This window comes from Ostrinia furnacalis, unplaced genomic scaffold (assembly GCF_004193835.3).
Source record: "Ostrinia furnacalis isolate ACB-3 unplaced genomic scaffold, ASM419383v2 OfSCF7311, whole genome shotgun sequence".
Taxonomy (NCBI): Eukaryota; Metazoa; Arthropoda; class Insecta; order Lepidoptera; family Crambidae; genus Ostrinia; species Ostrinia furnacalis.
The window spans coordinates 813,032-833,812 of NW_021137550.1; the positions used below are offsets into that span (position 1 = coordinate 813,032).

The following is a 20,781-nucleotide window of genomic DNA, read 5'->3' on the forward strand; positions in this document are numbered from 1 at the left end:
GGTCGATTCTACTACTCAAATAAAACTACTTTTTCTACATAAAACCTGTAGGTATTTATGGAAAGGAAAATAAAAGATTGTCATTTCTGTATATTAGATTCTTTTTCATTAATTACTACAACGCATTTAGGAAAAATGTGATACGGAACGTATTGCCGATAAACTGCGATTGCAAAATGTACCTGCTTTGTAAATAAATAAATAGAAATAAAACAAGATTCTGTAACTAATATTTATATTAAAAATTATTCATGATTTAGCATTTTACAGAATAATAATATTTACAAACAATATGAGCTACGTACATGTCTACATACATATAAATAAAATTCATTGACTCCCTTTTAACATTTAATGTACAAAAATCATACATCTCCATCTCCATTTATTGTTTGGCTGGCACAATAACCGAGATACAATACACGTATAATTTCACCTGAAGTTCGTTGTACAATTAACTCCCTAATTTGAATTCGTAAAACTGCAAGCCTTTGAAGCACGAATAATTTAACTAATCTATCGCCCGAGCTCCTGGGCGCTGTCCGCTGTGGCGAGGCCTGGTGCAAGGCTTGGAGTTTTACAAAGGCGTACCCACATCAGTCATTGTGTCCGCCTACTCTAATTGATACCTTATTAATGACTAACATTTTGTTAAATAAAAAGAACTTCATGAAAAGTTTCAGAAATACTGCGCTCTTAGTGCATGTCTTGTGTACATTTCTGTACCGATAGTATGAATATATTTTTTTTATCATGGTCGATAGAACCTATTGTAACATTATTATTTATTTACAATTCTATTACTAATTTACCTAATAATGTTTATAAGTTCTTAACGGTTTAACAATTTTGCCTAAATATTGTGCGGCCTCGTACAAAACTTACAATTTAATACTACAACAGAACATATACACCTCTAGTATGTAACGTGTACACTAAAGAAATTGAGGTAATTGGTTTTGAAGATAAACGGGTAACTTATCCAATGACTCTCAGTATTTACACAGCATCAACTTAACAACAGCCGAACACGAGCAAGTGAAATCCACACTAGGATCAATTTTGTGATGAATCGATTTGACAATGTGCGCGAACACACAGGGACTCTACACTACACCTACAAGATTGCACGACTCGAGGATAGAGGAACGAAGGGAACGAAGTCGAGGAGACAGTATGCACATTACAACGTCATCAACATGGCTCGGTACAACGCTTCGGCGGTTCCTTCGAACCGGTCGCAGATAGTTCACGGTATTTCAAATACTTTCGTAGAAAACTATCTTAAATTAAATCAGGTCACACAAGTGAGGGATACATACATAAAAAAGTACAAACATACAATATAAAACTTTACACAATGCTATACGTACGTATATAATATAAATAAATATATGATACGTCGCGGGAGCGATGTCAGCGATCCGGACGCACGGGCCGATCGGTGATAGCAAAATTATATGTTTATACGAATATAATTCGTTAAATCGTAATATCAGGGCGCACGGTATAGCTTGACGTAATATCTAGAGACAATATCTCGCCGCGTCGGCGCCACTCACACGCATCGAGCGTCTCACTCACAGTCGCGGCACTCGCGAATGTCACTGTAAACGGTTCAAAAAGTGTCACGTGGGAAGCTGTCACGTGGGGTAGGCGCGTGGGAGGTTACTTGATCCGGTTGAGGACGAGGTCGGCGGTGACGACGAGCCCCTTCTGGTAGGGCGAGTCGGCGAGGTCGGCGGCCAGCCGCGCGGCCTGCGCGCCGTGCTTGCGCGCCAGGAAGCGCGTCTGCTCCAGCCCGCGCGACTTGTGCACCAGCTCGAAGGCCTTCTGCACGTCGCCTGGCTCCTGGAACCGCCTCATGATCATAGGGTTCAGCTCCGGGTACTGAAACAAGGGAAGGTGTTATGGGTTAGGCTAAGATCAGACACGCGACGACGTAAAAAAATCTTTACTGGTTCGTTTATATGATCATGCGTGCAATAAAATATTCTCACAGCTCGACCGATGTATGCCCGGGCTTCGCAACGGTCTCTTCCTACACTCGCCTCCTGGCAATGTGGGCCGCTTCTTATCTGCTTAAACTCATAACTCATCATTGTCCAGAACTCCTAAGGATTTGATGAGTGCTACTGACAACGCCACTCTTGTGGCGGAGTTTTGGGCTGACACTGTGTAGGTTTGTTGTCGACACGCCGAGCCCAGCTTGAGGTCGGCCGCGGTGGGTTTGCCCATGGCCTGCGCGGACGACACGAAGTCCAGCAAGTCGTCTACCAACTGGAACGAGAGCCCGAGGTTGCGCCCGTACTGGAAGGCGAGCTCGCTGGCAAACCGGACTCACGTGCAGCTTATAGCGCTCGATTGCTTTTCAGCTTGAACTCACAGCATCTCAGCTAGCGCTAGACTGTTTTTCAGCTAGAACTCGCAGCATCTCAGCTAACGCTAGACTGTCTTTCAGCTTGAACTCACAGCATCTCAGCTAGCGCTAGACTGTTTTTCAGCTTGAACTCGCAGCATCTCAGCTAACGCTAGACTGTTTTTCAGCTTGAACTCACAGCATCTCAGCTAGCGCTAGACTGTTTTTCAGCTTGAACTCACAGCATCTCAGCTAGCGCTAGACTGTTTTTCAGCTCAAACTCATAACTCATCATTCTTTCAACTCACCTTTTCGCAAGCGAAGAGAACGGGCGCAATAGCGAGCCCCAGCTTGAGGTCGGCCGCGTTGGGCTTGCCCATGGCCTGCGCAGACGATACGAAGTTTAACAAGTCATCCACCAACTGGAACGAGAGCCCGAGGTTTCGCCCGTACTGGAAGACCAACTCGCTCGCAAACCGGACTTACTTGCAGCTTATAGCGCTCGACTGTTTTTCAGCTTGAACTCACAGCATCTCAGCTAGCGCTAGACTGTTTTTCAGCTTGAACTCACAGCATCTCAGCTAGCGCTAGACTGTTTTTCAGTTCAAACTCATAACGCATCATTTCTTCAACTCACCTTTTCGCAAGCGAAGAGAACGGGCGCGGTAGCGAGCCCCAGCTTGAGGTCGGCCGCGGTGGGCTTGCCCATGGCCTGCGCGGACGACACGAAGTCCAACAAGTCATCCACCAACTGGAACGAGAGCCCGAGGTTTCGCCCGTACTGGAAGGCGAGCTCGCTGGCAAACCGGACTCACGTGCAGCTTATAGCGCTCGACTGTTTTTCAGCTCAAACTCATAACGCATCATTTCTTCAACTCACCTTTTCGCAAGCGAAGAGAACAGGCGCAGTAGCGAGCCCCAGCTTGAGGTCAGCCGCGGTGGGCTTGCCCATGGCCTGCGCAGACGATACGAAGTCCAGCAGGTCGTCTACCAACAGGAACAAGAGCCCGAGATTGCGCCCGTACTGGAAGGCGAGCTCGCTGGCAAACCGGACTCACGTGCAGCTAATAGCGCTGTTTTTAGCTTGAACTCACAGCATCTCAGCTAGCGCTAGACTGTTTTTCAGCTTAAACTCACAGCATCTCAGCTAGCGCTAGACTGTTTTTCAGCTCAAACTCATAACGCATCATTTCTTCAACTCACCTTTTCGCAAGCGAAGAGAACGGGCGCAGTAGCGAGCCCCAGCTTGAGGTCGGCCGCGGTGGGCTTGCCCATGGCCTGCGCAGACGATACGAAGTCCAACAAGTCATCCACCAACTGGAACGAGAGCCCGAGGTTGCGCCCGTACTGGAAGGCGAGCTCGCACGTGCTCTCGTCCGCTCCGCTTAGTAAGGCCACCTGGGGAATACAACGAGTCATCATAACCATCATCAGTCTGTGTACTTACCATGAGTTTATGTTTGAAGTGCTCACTAGGGAGTGCGTCAATAAAATCTATGAAGATTTTTTTTCGAGAAAAGCTGCAAGGGGCTTTGAACAATCTTCTGTCATTTTAATGAAATTTTTTTAAGCAATCGCTAGTGAGCACACCTAATGTTAGCTGATCATTTTAGTCTCCACGCAGGAGCACGACTCTCTCTCTAATTTACCAGCGGCAAATCAAAGATTTAGCCTACACTTCCCAAGGTGGCAGTATATTTGTTTCGTAGTCACCTTTTACAACTTTTACGATATTTTAAGAATGTGTGTGGTCATAATCTACTCTGCGGGCCACCACAACCACAAGATTTGACACGAGTGTGTGTCAGCCACGAATCAAATTGAATATTTGTGACGTAAACAAGGTTAAGGTTACAACGGATTGCGTTATTGTAAATGTTAACGCAATGCAATATTGCGTTTGACATAAAAATGTTACTCCTTTAAAAAGATCTTCATAGTGAAGATAAAACATGATGAACACCAGGTTCACTATTAATATTTTGATGAAATAAAATAAAATTTCCTGAAAATTAAGCTAACCCGCTATGGTGATTGACTTTAAGACACTGCTCTTTTCTTGCATTAATTTAAGTTCCGATAGATGTAAAATTAAATAAAAACATTATTTCAGCATTCATATGTGTGACGATTACAATAAATAGGTAAAATTACATTCAAACAAGGAAAACATTATGAAATAAGTTGATAAATTGTTGAATACTAGTAAGTTAATAGTCATGCTACATCCTTGTTCAGTCACCTTCGTTTTAGGTTATTCCCACATATTATTATGCATGAATTTAACACAAATTGTATTTATGATGCGAACGTGAATATCATTTTATAAAGGACAATAAAGATGTCGTGGTCACTTTTTTACTTTTTGCTAGACTGCTAGAGCGATCTTACATGATTACAATGTCAGAACAAGATCAAAGATTTATTTAATCAAAAGTAATTTAAAAATTAATAAACAATAAAAAGATATAAAAATTAAGAATATTGGTAAACCCCAACTAAACCGATTAATATCTTTATCAGATTGAACGGAAACAATATAAAAAATCAAAATAAAATAATCATGCTATTCAGTGATTAATTTAAAATTAAATGCATCCGAGTTGCCATGTTCTCTTTCATATAACTTGGTTCATGTCTCGCTCTACATCCAAAAAATATTTATTCATTACTTGATTTCTAGCATATGTTTTCTTAACGAGTACATAATTCATCTTATGAGTACAAGGTGTAAGTGTATGTAAGCATGAGTATTAGAAGACAATACCTAAATCATGTACAGTCAGTCGCACTGGAACGTATTAAACCTTGCTAGCTTACAATAAAGTTCAAATTCTTTGAAAATGTACATTCCCTTGTCTAACTGTACTAGATGATTAATAAAGAAAAATATTAATTAGGCAGCATGTTAGTCGTTTCCGTTAATTTAATTGGCGTTTGTGTAATTGCAAGTGTTAGCTATTGGTATTGGTGGCCAATTACCGCTTTAACGGAGTTAGCGATGAGTGACGCGGTCTTCCGGTAGGTCTTGGTGAGGTAGTGCGCGAATCGCTCGTTCTCTGTCTCCTTGCTGCCCAGCTGCATGAACTCGCCCTGAACTAGGTCTGTCACTACCTGAAACAATCACGAATATTTTTACAGTCGACTGATTTTTGGCAATGTCTGAATTTTGGCTTTTTAACAGAAACTTCATTGGGTCTATTTAGAAGTTTGTTTAAAATTGTTGCGCTTCATAATTATTAGTTATTATTATTAGTTAAGACCTGGTTTCCACCACAGAAAAGAGAGGACGAGAGTTGTGACCAATCAGATTTACGGACTAAAGCGGAGAGGTAATGTGGAAATGGCGAAATTTGATTGGTTATTCAAATCACATCTCTAGTCTCCTCTCCACTTTAGTGGGAACCGAGCATAACCCTACATGGGACGCTCTGACGAGTTCGACACTCCGACTTTTTTTGTAGGGTGACAGTAAATACTCTAGGCAACTCGTAGCAATTAAGCAAGTCAGTCAAGCAATAACAATAAATAACCTAGGTATCTATCATATTTAGCGATCCATGAAATATCGACTAAAAGATTCCGTTTTTCAGCTTTGTCTATCCTGCTCGAGAACCTCATAAGAGAGAGATAGAAGAAGAAACGTAACCATTATAAAGACTAGAGAGTCTCCAATGCACAATCTTACTTTATCACAGATTTGTATATCATGTCTAAAGAATTCTAAAGAAATTCGAAAAATGTAATAAATCCACGTGCTCATTTTTGGATGATACATAATCCACAATTTAAAACACGGTTTTTTAAATGCGGACCGCACACCCTGTAAGTAATATTGCCAGGTCTCTGTAACGATATTTTTCAGCTGTCGATCAAATCATGACCTAATGTTAAGTCAAGCGATTCGTTGCTTTTTAAAAAAAGTTCCTTATTTCTAAAAATAGACTTCGCGTGATAGTTATAATACTAATGAGTAGGTAGCGACGAAAATATTGTAAATGCATCCATAAAACTAAAATAAAAAATATTTGGACACATGCCTGCAATGCAATTTAAACATCCACGCTCAATTGACTGTAGAAATCTGTTTGGAAAGGGTAAATCATCCGATGACCGAACTCGTGGGCACACTACAATCAATATAATAAAATATAATAAATATTAGAGTGCCCTTTTCTACTAATGTGAAGAATTAACTCATAAAAAATACGTAAGTTACTCGTATTTACATCCGTCAATTGGCAAACATTGTTTGCTAATGAAAAACAAGACCTTAATTGGTATTTTATATTATCATTTATATGTTGAAATTACATTTTAGCTATTGATTTATTTTTATGATATTTTCAAACAAATCATACGTGCATCTGCATATAACAAACAAAATTGACATTGTGTATAAATGGCAACTATGTACACAGACAGGATACCTTGATTGCTTTGAATGAATATTCAAGCTAAATAGTAAATTGCAACATAATAATATGTGCGTGCACACACGCGAATAAGGGCCTGGTGTGTGTTGTTTATGTACGAGTATATTATTATGTAAGCAATTAATTAGTATATAATATCTAAAATACGACTATAAAATGGCAATTAAGCTGAAATACATCAATAAGGGTTATTATTTTTCAAATTTAGGTTTTACTAAATGGCATGTTTAGAACAATAAAATTGCAATCAATAAATTTAACATTAATTCGTACAAATTGCTATAACATTATGAAATAAATGATTTATAAAAAAAAACATATTATTATTGATTACAGCAGCAGTAATTATAGCAATTTAGAAGGTGCCAGGTAGGTTGTTGGATAATTATTTCATAAGTACATATTATTAATATAATTTAAATTAACCTTAAATATACTACTAAGGGCATATTGTTGTTTAGGCTTTAGTCAGATGGTGCACTGTAAATAGCATGTTTGTAAATCACGAAATATTTTTTTTACGTGCCAATTATTCCAAAACAATTACGAAATAAATAAAGTAACAATAAATCACTGTTGGCATAAGTTACAAGAATTCAATTAGGCGCTATTTGGCAACATAAAAAAATACATAAAGATACTGAAAGGTAGTGAACTGGTGTATAACACCCGCATGCTACGTTGAGAAAGATACCTTGAACCGGCTCGGTATCTCGTATATTAGAAGGAGGCAAAAAATAAAGCAAAGATAATTGTTTTCATGTTTTTTTTACAGGCTGAAAATTCGACATTCGTAATTGAATGCATTGCCGTCAAAGACAATGAGAACGTATTTATGAACCTGATGATTTTTGGTGACTTTACCTGACTGAGAACGAGTGTGACGTCATCGCTGCGCAAGCGAGCTATCATCATCGACGCCACGGCGAGGATGAAGTCGCCGGCCATCGCCACCTGAAAGTAAAGTAACACAAGAAATTATTTACTGCGAAACCATAGCAAAACTTACAATCAAGAATGACGTTTAGATATCGGTATCAATAATGATTGTTATAATCTATTATGAAATGTGTGTTAAAACAGATCGATGAACTCTACCAAAGAATGCTTAGGATTCCGATGGGAAGAGTTTTGTCTATTTTATCAAAATTTTCATCATCATCATAAAGGACATCATCCNAGTGTTGCTACAGCTTTGGTGCCATAGTAACAAATGCTAAGGCGGACGTATTCTGTCAGAACACAGCACTTTTTTTTTTATTGGCCGACACTTTCGATTTTGAACAAAAAATGTATGAATAATCGATGACTTTTAGATCTCAAATACTCGACGCACAGTGGAGCTACGGCTTTGGTGCCATAGTAACAAATGCTAAGGCAGACGTATTCTGTCAGAATACAGCACTTTTTTTTGTTGGCCGGCACTTTTGATTTTGGACCAAAAATATATGAAACGTGGATGATGTCCTTTCCTTGGTTGAAATTGGAAGCTAATTTCGCCAGGAATCCTTAACTGTAGAGGTACTGGCTGTTTTAACTCCAGTTTGAATTAATGTTGGTATAGATGAAATATGCATATTGTTTTGGTAAAATTATGATGTTTTATTTAATAATTTAAAAACGATTCTTAGCTAATTCATAAATCAGATAACTTTGATTAATAAGCTTACAGTAATAACTATAAGGAGTTTTTTTGTATCCTCAATCTCTCTCCTTGAGCATTAAAAAATAAAGTAATTTATTCCATATACCTTCTGCTTTAATTTGATGGATTAGCTTTTGCGAGATTTTTTTCACTAGCCATTAGTAGGTAGCGTTAATTACTTAAATCGACATATTTAAGTAGATCGTTGCAACACGGGCAGCCAATTCGGCGTGAGGCGTACAACCGCATTTGAAAATTCAGTTCAATGACGACTAGTTACGATAAAGTAGATACATTACCCAAGATTCTTTAGTATTTAACGGGTTAATAAACTGAGTTTTGTAGATAATATATTTGAAGACACGTTTTACTGTTTGCTTTACAACTAATATAAGGTATTATTAGGCAGTAATTAACACTTGAGGACTCGCGCCTTAATTTGTAACATTCATACTCGCTACCGGGTGCGCTGGACCCAGTATATAAAATCCTATGTATTTTTCAAAAACTCTTAATAAAGTGAAAACTACTTTATTAGAAGGATAATATGATATAAACAAAGACAAAATAATAAACCAAATAGTCATATTTATTGCCTTTTTCTAAAATAACAACTTATTTAAAAAATTGAAGGTTTTTTTTGGCAAAATGAAGGTTATTTATGAAAATTTTGTAATTAATTATTTTAAAAAACACCTTGTTTATTTTCGTAAACTACTATGATTTGCCTACTTATACCAATTAACAATTAATGAGAAATTTGTATAGAACATTAAAAAAAATCATGTATTTACCGGGTCAATTGGACTGAAAAACACATTTTTCGTCTGTAGCAATTACATGCAGTGGGCTATTTGACGATTATGACCACTATTGGCCGTGCTACAAAGTTGTGGAAAGGTACTAAGAGCGACAACATCGCAAACGTCAAACTTTAAAAGTTATTACACAAATATTGAAGAACTGGGTCCGTTAGACCCATTAGCGAGTCCTTAAGTGTTAACGAGTGATTAATTCAATAGTTAATACGTTTTGATGTTTGAAATACATCACTCTTGGTTATAATTAATAAATAAATATCCTTGGATATTTAACACTGCGCCTAGGGTTGCCAGGTGTCCGGCTTTAGCCATGTTTGGCTTTTTAGGGACTTGTCCGGCCAAAAATTATCTTGTCCGTCCTGTCCGGCTTTTGTTAGGCTTTTTATGTGGCTGCCTCGCCCAGTCAAAACCACACAAGCGCGATCAGAATGTTGGGCTACCGATACTAAGCAAAGCTTGTACTATAGGTGCAATGCATTTATTGTTGAAATAATGTTATTATAGTCACGTGAAATATACAAAACAATAATTTTGCAGGTTTATAAAAAGGTAAACAAGCATAATGCACGCATAACGACGTAAAGCATCGATTTGATTATAAAATGTATCGGTGGCGCTCATTTCTCCTGCAGCTGTCGGTAAGAATGTTGGGAAAGTTGTGATGCGGTGGTCGGGCGCATACTAATGCCGCGCGCGCACGTTTCGCCGGCCGCTTCCGAGCCCCCGCGCCCCACCCCCCTACGCGCCTGCTTAGGCCGTGTACACACGGAACAGGCTAAAATTAAAACTAAACAGCAGCGATGGTGAATTACGAACTGATTAATCAACTTCAGCTGGGTTTTATATCATCATCATCTCAGCCATAGGACGTCCACTGCTGAACATAGGCCTCTCCCAATGCTTTACATGTTGCCCGGTTGGTAGCGGATTTTAGCCTTGCACGAATTTATGTAAATATGTTGCAGTAGAGCGTATTGAGCGTAAACATAAAAATGTCAAATCAGGAAATTAACAACCGCTAATTGATTTGACTGTTCCAATTCATCCGCTCCGCATATACATCTACATAACGCCTACATTATAGAGACTTCAGAGACTTGGCTGATGTCAACGACTGTCGTAGCTGCATTTGAAATTACTGTACAATGTAGAAGTCGCACATCCAAGTATGTAATACAAGGACACGGGGAAGTACCAGCATACAGATACTATCTACATAATTTATACGCGCCCTTTACATGAATAAAGTTATTTCCCCTTTTATTCACAATAATAAAACATGAACTAATCATGAAAATATTGGGACTACAAATAAGACGTTTGATTGGGAAATCACCTCGCGTAACGGGATAAGGCGAGGCAAAAAAAGAAGAATAAAACATCAACCAATCGTGTAAACCAGGTCTAACAGTGGCACCCGCTCCGGGACCGATGACTCGGTGCTCATTAACAATCGCTGGACACTTGTTAGCCCACATCCAGTAACCGGCTTCCATTCACCTACATACTGCCGATACAGGAACAGGAAAAGCTGACTACCTCCGAGGAAGTAACTTGGAAACTGGACGGTACGCATTTGCCTGATAAACTTTTGGACTTAAACCGAATATTTGACTGACAAGGACAGCGAACATTTGATACGAAACATTGACGAAATGTGCTAAGTACAAATAACACATTATTTTAGCTAATTGTCTCTATGTTTATAATTAAGTCGCAACAAGCAGTACTTAATATACTTTTCTCTACAAATATTATTATTAATATAGTACTATTTTCTTAAGTTGCGTGGATGAAAATGGCCCACGAACGCATTTAATGTCATTAAACAAAGCTTGAAATGGAAATAAAAGCAATAAACAGCCCTATAATAGTTAGGTATTATTAATTAACTTAGGTTAATTGCGCCTAAGTTTCAACATTACTTTAAAATTGTAACTAGAACGATAACAAGACTCTACTTGTAGTGATATTTTATTGGGCAGGTTATTAAAAACGAAGCTCGCTCATAATTCATAATTATTAACAGACAAAAAACAGATAACATTTTTAAGGAAACCACAACAACCTCGTTCCATTTTCGACACCTTAATTTTATAGATTAGATTGGAATTTATAATAATAAAATTAAATTATAACCAGATTTCCGACGATTACCCTTCGTGGACCACAGCGTAACGAAGTATGACCTTTCTGGGCATAAGGCGAGTTACAGAATGTGAAAGCGGTTGGGTGGTGACGCGGACGCGCGAGTGTTTCTCCCATCCAATGCGAGCCTGGCTGGAGGCACCCGGCTGGCACACTAAATTAATATTACTCGTATACAAACTCAGAATGTTTACAGCCATAAATTTTTAACCGTGTCTACACGGCACCAGATAGAAATCTTCCGTCATTGATATAATCTTCGATAGTTAGAGCCAGTTTACACCTCATTACGTTACGCTGTCAGTTTAGCAACTTACGGCGCAGACCGCAGTTCAATGATCGTTCATTTTGATGAATACCTGTCGATTGTCAGATTAATGAGCCCGGTGTTTGCAAGCAACGGGATCGTATACGGGAGCGAGTGGTGGTGGCGCATATCGTATGCGGTCGGTTGCGCAAATCGCGCACGCATTAACACACTTTCCGCCGTCGACTAGCCGGACTAAAAACGCATCCGTTACACGCACGCGCCCCGCTCGGTGCCAGCACGAAACGCGCGGGCAACATCTAAGTAACCGATTGAATTCCAACATGAACAACCAAAATAATCTATCAGTACAAACCTGTTATTAGATGCCCTCATCCATTCAACAGTCAAAGCGTCTAAAGTCCATTTTTATGTTACCTACAACAATGGTACCCGCGGGGTCAACTTTGTTAACAAAGGGTTATAATTTCTTGGTTAATTCCGATTTATATCTACAAAAGATGCAACTCCCATAATAAGAGTGAAAGGCTTTCACATGAACGCGTCGAAAGTCAGCCCAACGTGAGCCACATGAATAATTTACCAGAAAAATCTCTACGATTTCACGCCAACTTAATTCTGAATGCGTTGTGGTTTCTATTCTGTAATTCATTACACCTATACATTGTAATGCAAGTTTGCACCAGGTTTGAATCACTAAGCTTATGCTGGTTTCGCACAGAAGACAACACTATAAATATTCATTTTCCTATTGAAAACTGTTGAGTTAAATCGTATGATGACGAACGAAAGATCTTTAATTATATTTTTTCAAGGCAGTAATGTCAATCACCCCGGATGATCGTTGGATTGTAACGAAATAATATAAGGATGTAGACAACGTTTAAAAAGTCGATTGTACTTTTTCAGTCATAGCCGTAATGAGAGGGGAATAACATAGTCCACGGAATGTCGTGTCGAACTGTCGATGCAGGCAGTGGGTATTTCATCGTAAATTATACGCGATGGTGCGCTATTGACTTTTTAATTTGAGTATAGGCGAAGGCCAGTATCAGAGCGGTTGCGACATTATTTTCATAAGGCAGTCTGGTGCGGGTAGATGTCCGCAGCGGCTGTGCGCGTGCGCCGGAGTGTCGCAAGCAGCCTTGACAGTGGGCGCGGGTGCCGGCGGGCGGCGCGGAAGGTGAATGGCGGGATGTTACGGCCGGCCTTGAATCCCCCCTTATCCTTCAAACCGCAGCCATTTCTGCACTGGCCGGAACTGCATCCACCTGCTTAACCATCGATACAGAACCAAAACATAGCTCTTCTGATATTACAGCTCTGAAAACCACAAAACGTTTCTAAGCTAATCTAAGCTGTACCAAGTATTGTTTTTTTGTTTTTCAATTCTAATATGTATGAAGTGTATAAATTATAGAGGACAAACTGATATCGGTTCACTAACAAACGAATATCACCTGTTTGATTGCTTTGAAATAAAATCCAACTAATTATTCATGCCGAACAATATGTGCATAAAATATTATATTAAGTAGGTATGTAGATTTCTTTGCCTACGTTTGCGGTTATTACTAAGTAGTCGCCCTTGGAGTTCGTTTAAACTAAAATGTTGACAAATGCTCGTGCGTGCTAGTATTACCTAATTACAAGCAGCTGATACAAAAAACTTAAAACATAACAAAATAAAAGAAGCTACTATAATAGAAGTTCATAACATTACTGGACAACAATAGAATTGGAGGCAGTAGACTACGGCACAAAAAAAAATATCGAAGGACGTTTAATTAAATGAAATAAGACCAAGGCATAATAATTTGCAGTTATTTTAAAGCAATTATGTGAATTATTATAAAATTGCTTTAAATACAATATTTACTTTGTATGACAAAGAAAATTACAATTAGGAGTGGTTTATAAATCGTTTATACCGACCTACATTCAGCAACCGGTCCAATGACATTTTCCGAACATTACAAATATTCGTTTTGCAATCCACACACGTATAAATTGGTACTTACAGATATAAGCAATCAACCCCATAAAGCATGCTATTAAGTGCGTCACTTATAAACACAATATAACCAGTGGATTCAAAAATACATGCAGAGTTTCCCACTCATGTTTAAAACAACCCATTACCTATTACTTATTCTGTGCCATTACATATTATTTTACTATTTTACAGAAGAGGATATCATACTTCCAATTGAATCTGAGAGAACTTGCAACACCCAAGAGATGGATAAAAATGTTGGGTTAGGTCGGGTACATAATCATCAGAGCGCAAATCTAATTCGCTCTTGGCTCGATTTCTTCAGTGATTACACACGGATTAAACAAATCAATCTAGAAAACAAGCCAGCGTGGTTTATGACCTAATAAAGTGCCATAAAGTACGTTAATAATAAAGAAGAGAGTGTAAGGAAAGAATATAAAATCTTTTTAAAACTAACATTAAATATTATACAAACAAGATTGATACACGTCGAATTGCAATCTATCGAACGCTCGTATCGAGTGAGTGGAAGGTCCGGTAGTTGCGAAACTCAGGGTATCTAGTGACGATTAGTGGCCGGGCGGGCCATCGTTTCGACATCTGTTAGGGCTCTTTTACATTGCGACTTTTTGCAGCGTAACAAAAGCAATTCAGTCGCGATGCAGCATCAATACAGTCGCAAAACATCTACCTTTACACACATGCGTTACTAGAAGCAGCGATGCAATCTGACTTTAAAAGACTCTCAACCGCGCGTTTGCATCGCTGCAAAAAGTCGCAATGTGTAAGCTCCCTTAGGGCGCGTATGCGCAGGCTAAACACCGGTTCTGCGCGTAACGTGCGTGTGCGCTGTGCTTAATTAATTAGTTACATCGACAGATTGTCCTAGTTGATTTACAGGTCTAATACTAAACGTGAGGCATTGTTGTTACATGCTTGAACAATAAACAATGGACGCGTTAGAAAACCATTTATTGAGTTATACAACTGTATTTTTTTTTTGGATTCTGAATTAAACGTTTTAGGCGTCTGCCACAAATAACACTCTATCGATAAAACCTGTCAGTGCCAACGCTGCCTTAACTGTAACTTGTGAAACACAGTATAAACATGTCACCAAATTAGTAGAATCTACGAGAAGTTCCGCGATTCACACATCTACCACGCCTCACGATAACGCAAGATGAAGAAGAACGCGTGACCTTGACATGGAGTCTCAAGGCTCTTGCCTCCTCAGAGTTACAATCGCTCTTGAAGTCAAATGTCAATAAGCATACAACTTAATCGCTGCACTGACGAAAGATCTCATTCATAGACCGAGAGGTGTGTCATCATCCTTCGATTACCAATCATTTGACTAATTTAAACTTATTTTTTAATTAACTATCATAATATTAAGACGTAATAATTATAGCTTATTTGCATTTAATTCCCGTTTATATGAAAAGGTACCGAAATATTTCTGAACCTTTTCTTATAAACGGGAATTTGCACAGGCTAATTCATCGATATCTTTTTTATATGTAAGTGCTATTTGAAAACATACTTCCATTATGATCCCAACTAAATATTTTCAATAGAGCGAAATTCAAACATGATATAAATATTTACAGAACTATACCAGGTTACGGCTACAAAATGGCAATATAAACTAACTAATTATACTCTTAGAAGGAGGTCAGTCGTTAATTGATTGAGCTTCGGGCGAGATTATACTAAGTAGATTGGGAGATAAACGTTTTATTTTAAAAATTGTAATTAAAGCTGACACTTAATAACATAACATAACATACTCATTCAATTACAGTTTTGCATGTAATAAACTAATTCAGCAAAGTAGTACTTAACAATAAATAACAGTGTATCATGTCCATCCCACGTTCAACATAAGAGACCCGGGGCGGCCAGTGAGCGGCGTCCGTTCCACATACAGCTCCAGCGGTTCCCACTTCTCACGAAACAGTTAAGCGACAAGTTTTACTTGAACTGTTTTCGCGTCGTATGCGTGTCACGCGAAGAAAGTGACCAGAACATTTTTACTTTTGATTGAGGACGAAGTAACAAACTCTTAAGTTGCATCATCACTGACACATCGTCGAGTATAATATTTGAACTTCTGTCATATGTTATTCTTTCATAAGATCACCGCATTTCAAGCGTGAGCACGTAAAAATAGTGCACGTCAACAGACTTGCAAATATTACAAGAATGTCGTAAATCCTCAAACTTGGATATCTTGAGTCTGTTCACACCAGTGGGTGTGCTTAGCCACAAGGTTGCAGGTGGAATGCCAGCGGCAGTAATGTCTGACCCACATCCCCTCCCTCGCTCCTTGTTAGTACAGTTACAAAGACCAGTTTTTTACTACACACTTTTATCAAATACTCGCAGCGGTGGGTCGTTTGAGGAAAGTGTTATACGAATTTTGCTTTCATCGGAACGTCGTCATACAATGAACCATCAATAGAAAGTAATAGTCCACCTGCTTTCATTCATATATTAATTTGTAAGCAAACAAAGGTGCCGGGTGTCTGAAATCGCAGCTTTGATTACATGTGCAAAGCTCTCCGTTGCTGATTCACACTTTACTGACCCGACGCTAAGAGGTGTGTGACATCTCACAATAGGCTAGTTTCCTAAAAAAATGTTTGTAGTCCGTCATGTTTAATATCAAAAAATATTGGATACATTTTTATTTGTCAATCTAACAAATAATTACATACTTATGGTGTCTTGAAGTTCCGCACGACGTCACAACGTGCGGCACTTTTATGCACGCATTGACGTCACGGGCCTCTTCGTATGAACTTTGGCGCGCTTTATCTCTTTAAATTTTCATTAGTTTGAAAAAGTGAAAAATACGTGTAGAGTATTTTTTGATAAGTTAACTGACGGACTAATTAAAACTCTTTCTTTTTGACCCAGGAAACATCCCTATTGACTTGCATCCGTAAACTATGTGTGATATCGCTTTAACAATCAGAGGTAATGAAGTAGCTCTACGCGTATTTTCTACGTCGCTACGAAGCTACGAACACAGCGTCAGTATAAGACATCAACGAGCGCTAGTATGAAAAGTCTATTATTAAAAATAAATATTTCATTTTAAAATTAGTATTACACAAAATAATGCTCAGCCACTGCTTAGAACAAGTCTATATTATTCTTCAACCGAGTGAAGGGTTTAGCTTCATACAGCCTTGATCAATAAATCTGAACCAATCTTTGGGTAGCGTGCGGCGGTAGCGCACTTCACAGGTGTCCGAAATGCACTAGAGGAAAGGTCAAGTTGATTATTATCGTTCACACCAAGAGAGACATTAAATTAAAATTTAAAACGAACTCCATATTTATTGCAATGAATAAATAAACGTCGCATTTACTTATCTGAAAAGTCAACGACCAGATCTTCTTACAAAAGAGTTATGACCTTAATTATGAGCTCTTTCTTCCGTACAACATTTACATATAAGTATAGTACACAATAATGCAACTCTTCCGTCTGAAAATCTTTTAATGGCATCACACAATCCGTCAAGAGTTCGTGACATTTAACATAAATATTACCAATTAATTGCAGTACAAGGCGTGTTAGCCGACGATATTCATCTACATCAGTACTCGACGTAGTCATCAATTTTCATATAAATACCGATTGATTACCCCGGGTTTAAGGTGATAGTCAAGTATTTTTTTACATTTAAATAAGTACATTAAAATATATGGCGAATAATGGCCATCGAAAAGCGTCCATAATTGTAGGTAAACGGTGAAAATTATAAGGGGTTAAGTACAAAAAGTGTATGGGAATCATCACTATAGGGCTCATAATGAAACGGGCAATCGCATCCAAATCCTTCAAAGATCGCGGTCAAGGCCCTAATAAGAAAAAATCGAGCCGAAGAGAAAGTCGAGGTGTTTGGTTATTCACTCGATCTTTTCCTCGGGTTATCCGGTTGCGTTCATTAATGTGCTTGTAGATTACTTCAGTTTACTTTTCGTTCAAAATATACCTGTTTATTTATTGTTAAAGTAATTACTGCTTCACATCTTCATAAAAGGATAATTTACTTTTTATATTATAATCTCTTAATGGAAGTAAAATACAAGGTATTATTATTTCCTATCCAATAAAGGTGCATTCGTTGCGTTGAATATTGTTGTGATACTTGTGATATTGAAGTCTCATAGTATATTTTAATTTGACAGATATCATTTATCAGTGTTTCTTACAAAAATACTGTCGAAAAAGTTAAAAAAGACTACGTTTCGCGGACACGTTAGAAAGTAATTGCGTAATCAATTAATATAAATAGAGGAGTAATATAGCGATATAATTTCGTAAGCTGCAAGTTCAATAACCTTGTCTCACATGTGAGCAAATTGGTATCGAGTCTATGACAGATGCGGTGTTAACGCACTTGACGCCTGGCGGTGAAAGCTATCACCGATCTAGCGCTCGCGTCCTTGCATCTTACAGACAATAAAAAATATCCATAAAATATTTTTTGCTGACGGTTCATCATTTATTATGTTTAATATGCGACCTGCAGAATACATTAATCATACCAAATATCAAGCAGTAAGATCAGTGCATTCTTGAAGTGTTACAGGAAAAATATGATGCATTTGTTCACATGTATATGAGCCGGTAGTCACAGTAATATTTAACTCTACCACTACCTCTGCTTGATACTATTCGTAAGACATACTGCATAACTGCAATAAAAACGCCTTCATTCAGTTTAAACTCGAGTCCGAAGACCTAGTTCTTTCCGCCGATAATTTGAGTGGGCTATATTAATCGTCAGCGGCGACTTGTTCTCACAAAGCAAACGCCGACATAATACGCAGCTGTATAATTACGTAACAGAGTAACGTTGCATACGGATATCCGCCGAATTTCATAAAGGTACCAGATTCAGACACAGTTACGTCAGAAATTATAGAAGAAAAATTCATGACTTTCGGTTGGTAATTTATTTTGCCTCTTATGTTTTCCGCCTCATCTGATTTCTGTTAAATGGATTTTTTTTTAAACATCTACATGTACCCTTAAAAGGAAACAAATTGAGCTCAATAAAAGTGAAAAAAGATTTCTTGAACTATGACACAATACGCGACTTGTCAGATAAAATTAATAAATATTAACAAGATAATAATTCATAAGATGCTTTTCTACTTAAAAATACTATTTTCAACTTCAACATAGCTTCTTCAAAGTATTAATTATAGTAGGAATAAATTATAATGTGCTATAATTTTAACAATTCTGCCCACGCACTCGGTCCTCATTTAAACTCGCTATTTCAAAGCAAAGTACAGACGGTAGAACAATAAGGAACGAGACATATTCTGAACAATGGTCGCAAGTACGATAGGAATCTGCAATACGCTGCTGACGTGTTTTTTGCATGATTTCGACCAACCTTGCCTATTGTGCCGATAACTAAAGCAAACGCACCTTTAATTTAGAACGAACATTCAAACGCATCACAGAGGTTGACGACCTATTAACACAATGAACTTCTTTACGTCAACATTGGTTAAGTATCTGCGTTTGCATATGATCCTGCTTTAAAAGCATTAATTATTAATTTTAAGTTTGTACTTAGCCTTATGACTTATGAATGTTAATCAGAGTCAATTATTAATTACCTTAATTACGTAACGAGTAAATAAAGTAAGATCCACACACGCACGTGATGTGTTAAAGTTAAACAGACGCGCCTAGAGGCTGGCTCCGTGAGATACAATATAGTGTACATAGAGCTAATTATGGCAGTAAGAAAATCGCCTTAACAAATAAAATCAACATTTGGCATGTTTGAAAGACACAATTCAAATACGGTCGGGCGGACATAGTTCAGTGTTGACGTTTCGACGCCGCCACATTCCAAAGATTCAACATCCGTAATGAGAAAATGCAAAGCATATGTACATCCAGGATAGTGACAGCCTTGAAGCATGTTCACTAGACGCTAAATGAACTAAAGGCACCGTTCACGAGTGTTAATCCACAACAATCAGTCGAAAATAAAAAGTTGAGAGTGACTCTATATTTTAACTCAATGTTAAAGTCTGTCTATGATGATGGCTTTAATCGGATTCTTTTGATAACTCGAGCTCGCGGGCAAATAGATAATTTTATTTTAATACATTCAAGTCAAAGGTCAACCATGAGCCAAATTGCACAACATTGAAGCTGCCACTAGCCTCTAGGCTCCTAAGCTAAGAGTCGAGCGTTAAAGTGTGCCCACAATCCGCGTTGTTGATTCACGCGGCGTTCCAAACTTGAGATCACAACGCATTGCCGGAAGATGTTATTGCAGCACATAGGCATTTTATACGCGAAGGACGAAACGCGTCAGGCTTACTAGTCGCTATAATAAACTCTATGACGATAAAACCCTTTGTATTGTTTAAACCATGATGACAAAGCATTTTTACCAACATTTATTTATTCTGTTATCGCCAACTCAACACTTTGCAATATTTCAATGAAACAAGAACGTTTGTAAACTCATGGGCATAGTGTAGTGTTACGAGATATGACAATACTGACGAATAACGCCTTGACCAAACTAATAGCCATAATGTATATAGCAAACATATTCATTTAGAGGATCCATTACACAATGATCGTGTCTCAAATGTTACTCGTACCTAGCTTGTTTACATGGCTCGTCGCACCTAGTAGGGACGACACCTTGCGTTCTACTTCAGAAACTCATAACAGTGTACGTATTTATTTTTGCCAACCAATCGACATTGCTTTTCACATTTGAAAAAGCACGAGTTTAACACGGCTACTTAAAGCTAATTAAACACGCCTGATATACATTTTATGGGTTACACAGTCATGTACCGGACTAAAACAAGTTGATATCAAAAATTTGTTGGGTGTGAGGCGGGGCGGCACTTTCACCTAGGGTCGCCCAGCTTTCGGCCTCTCGCGGGTATGTGAGGCGCGTCTCAGACTCGCCAGCACTCTCCACTACTACGTATGTATCGTAAACACCGGCCGCCGCTGTCTCGCTTCTTCGGCTGGCGAGAGAAAGGAATGATCGCCTGCCCACAATACGTGGTAGTAACCCCGCCAACG

The 20,781-nt window shown here is 38.4% G+C and overlaps 1 protein-coding gene across 1 annotated transcript in view; it reads right to left on the reverse strand.

The window, feature by feature from the left end:
* Window positions 1-789: 789 nt before the first annotated feature.
* LOC114363814 (decaprenyl diphosphate synthase subunit 1 qless) overlaps window positions 790-20,781 on the reverse strand; it is a 30,045-nt gene continuing 10,053 nt past the window's right edge. The window contains exons 3-6 of the mRNA XM_028319641.1: window positions 7,660-7,749; window positions 5,342-5,473; window positions 3,563-3,757; window positions 790-1,890 (exon numbers count right to left, since the gene is read on the reverse strand). Of these exons, the coding sequence (XP_028175442.1) occupies window positions 1,669-1,890; window positions 3,563-3,757; window positions 5,342-5,473; window positions 7,660-7,749 (639 nt within the window). The 3' untranslated portion in view covers window positions 790-1,668. The remainder of the gene's footprint in view (window positions 1,891-3,562; window positions 3,758-5,341; window positions 5,474-7,659; window positions 7,750-20,781) is intronic.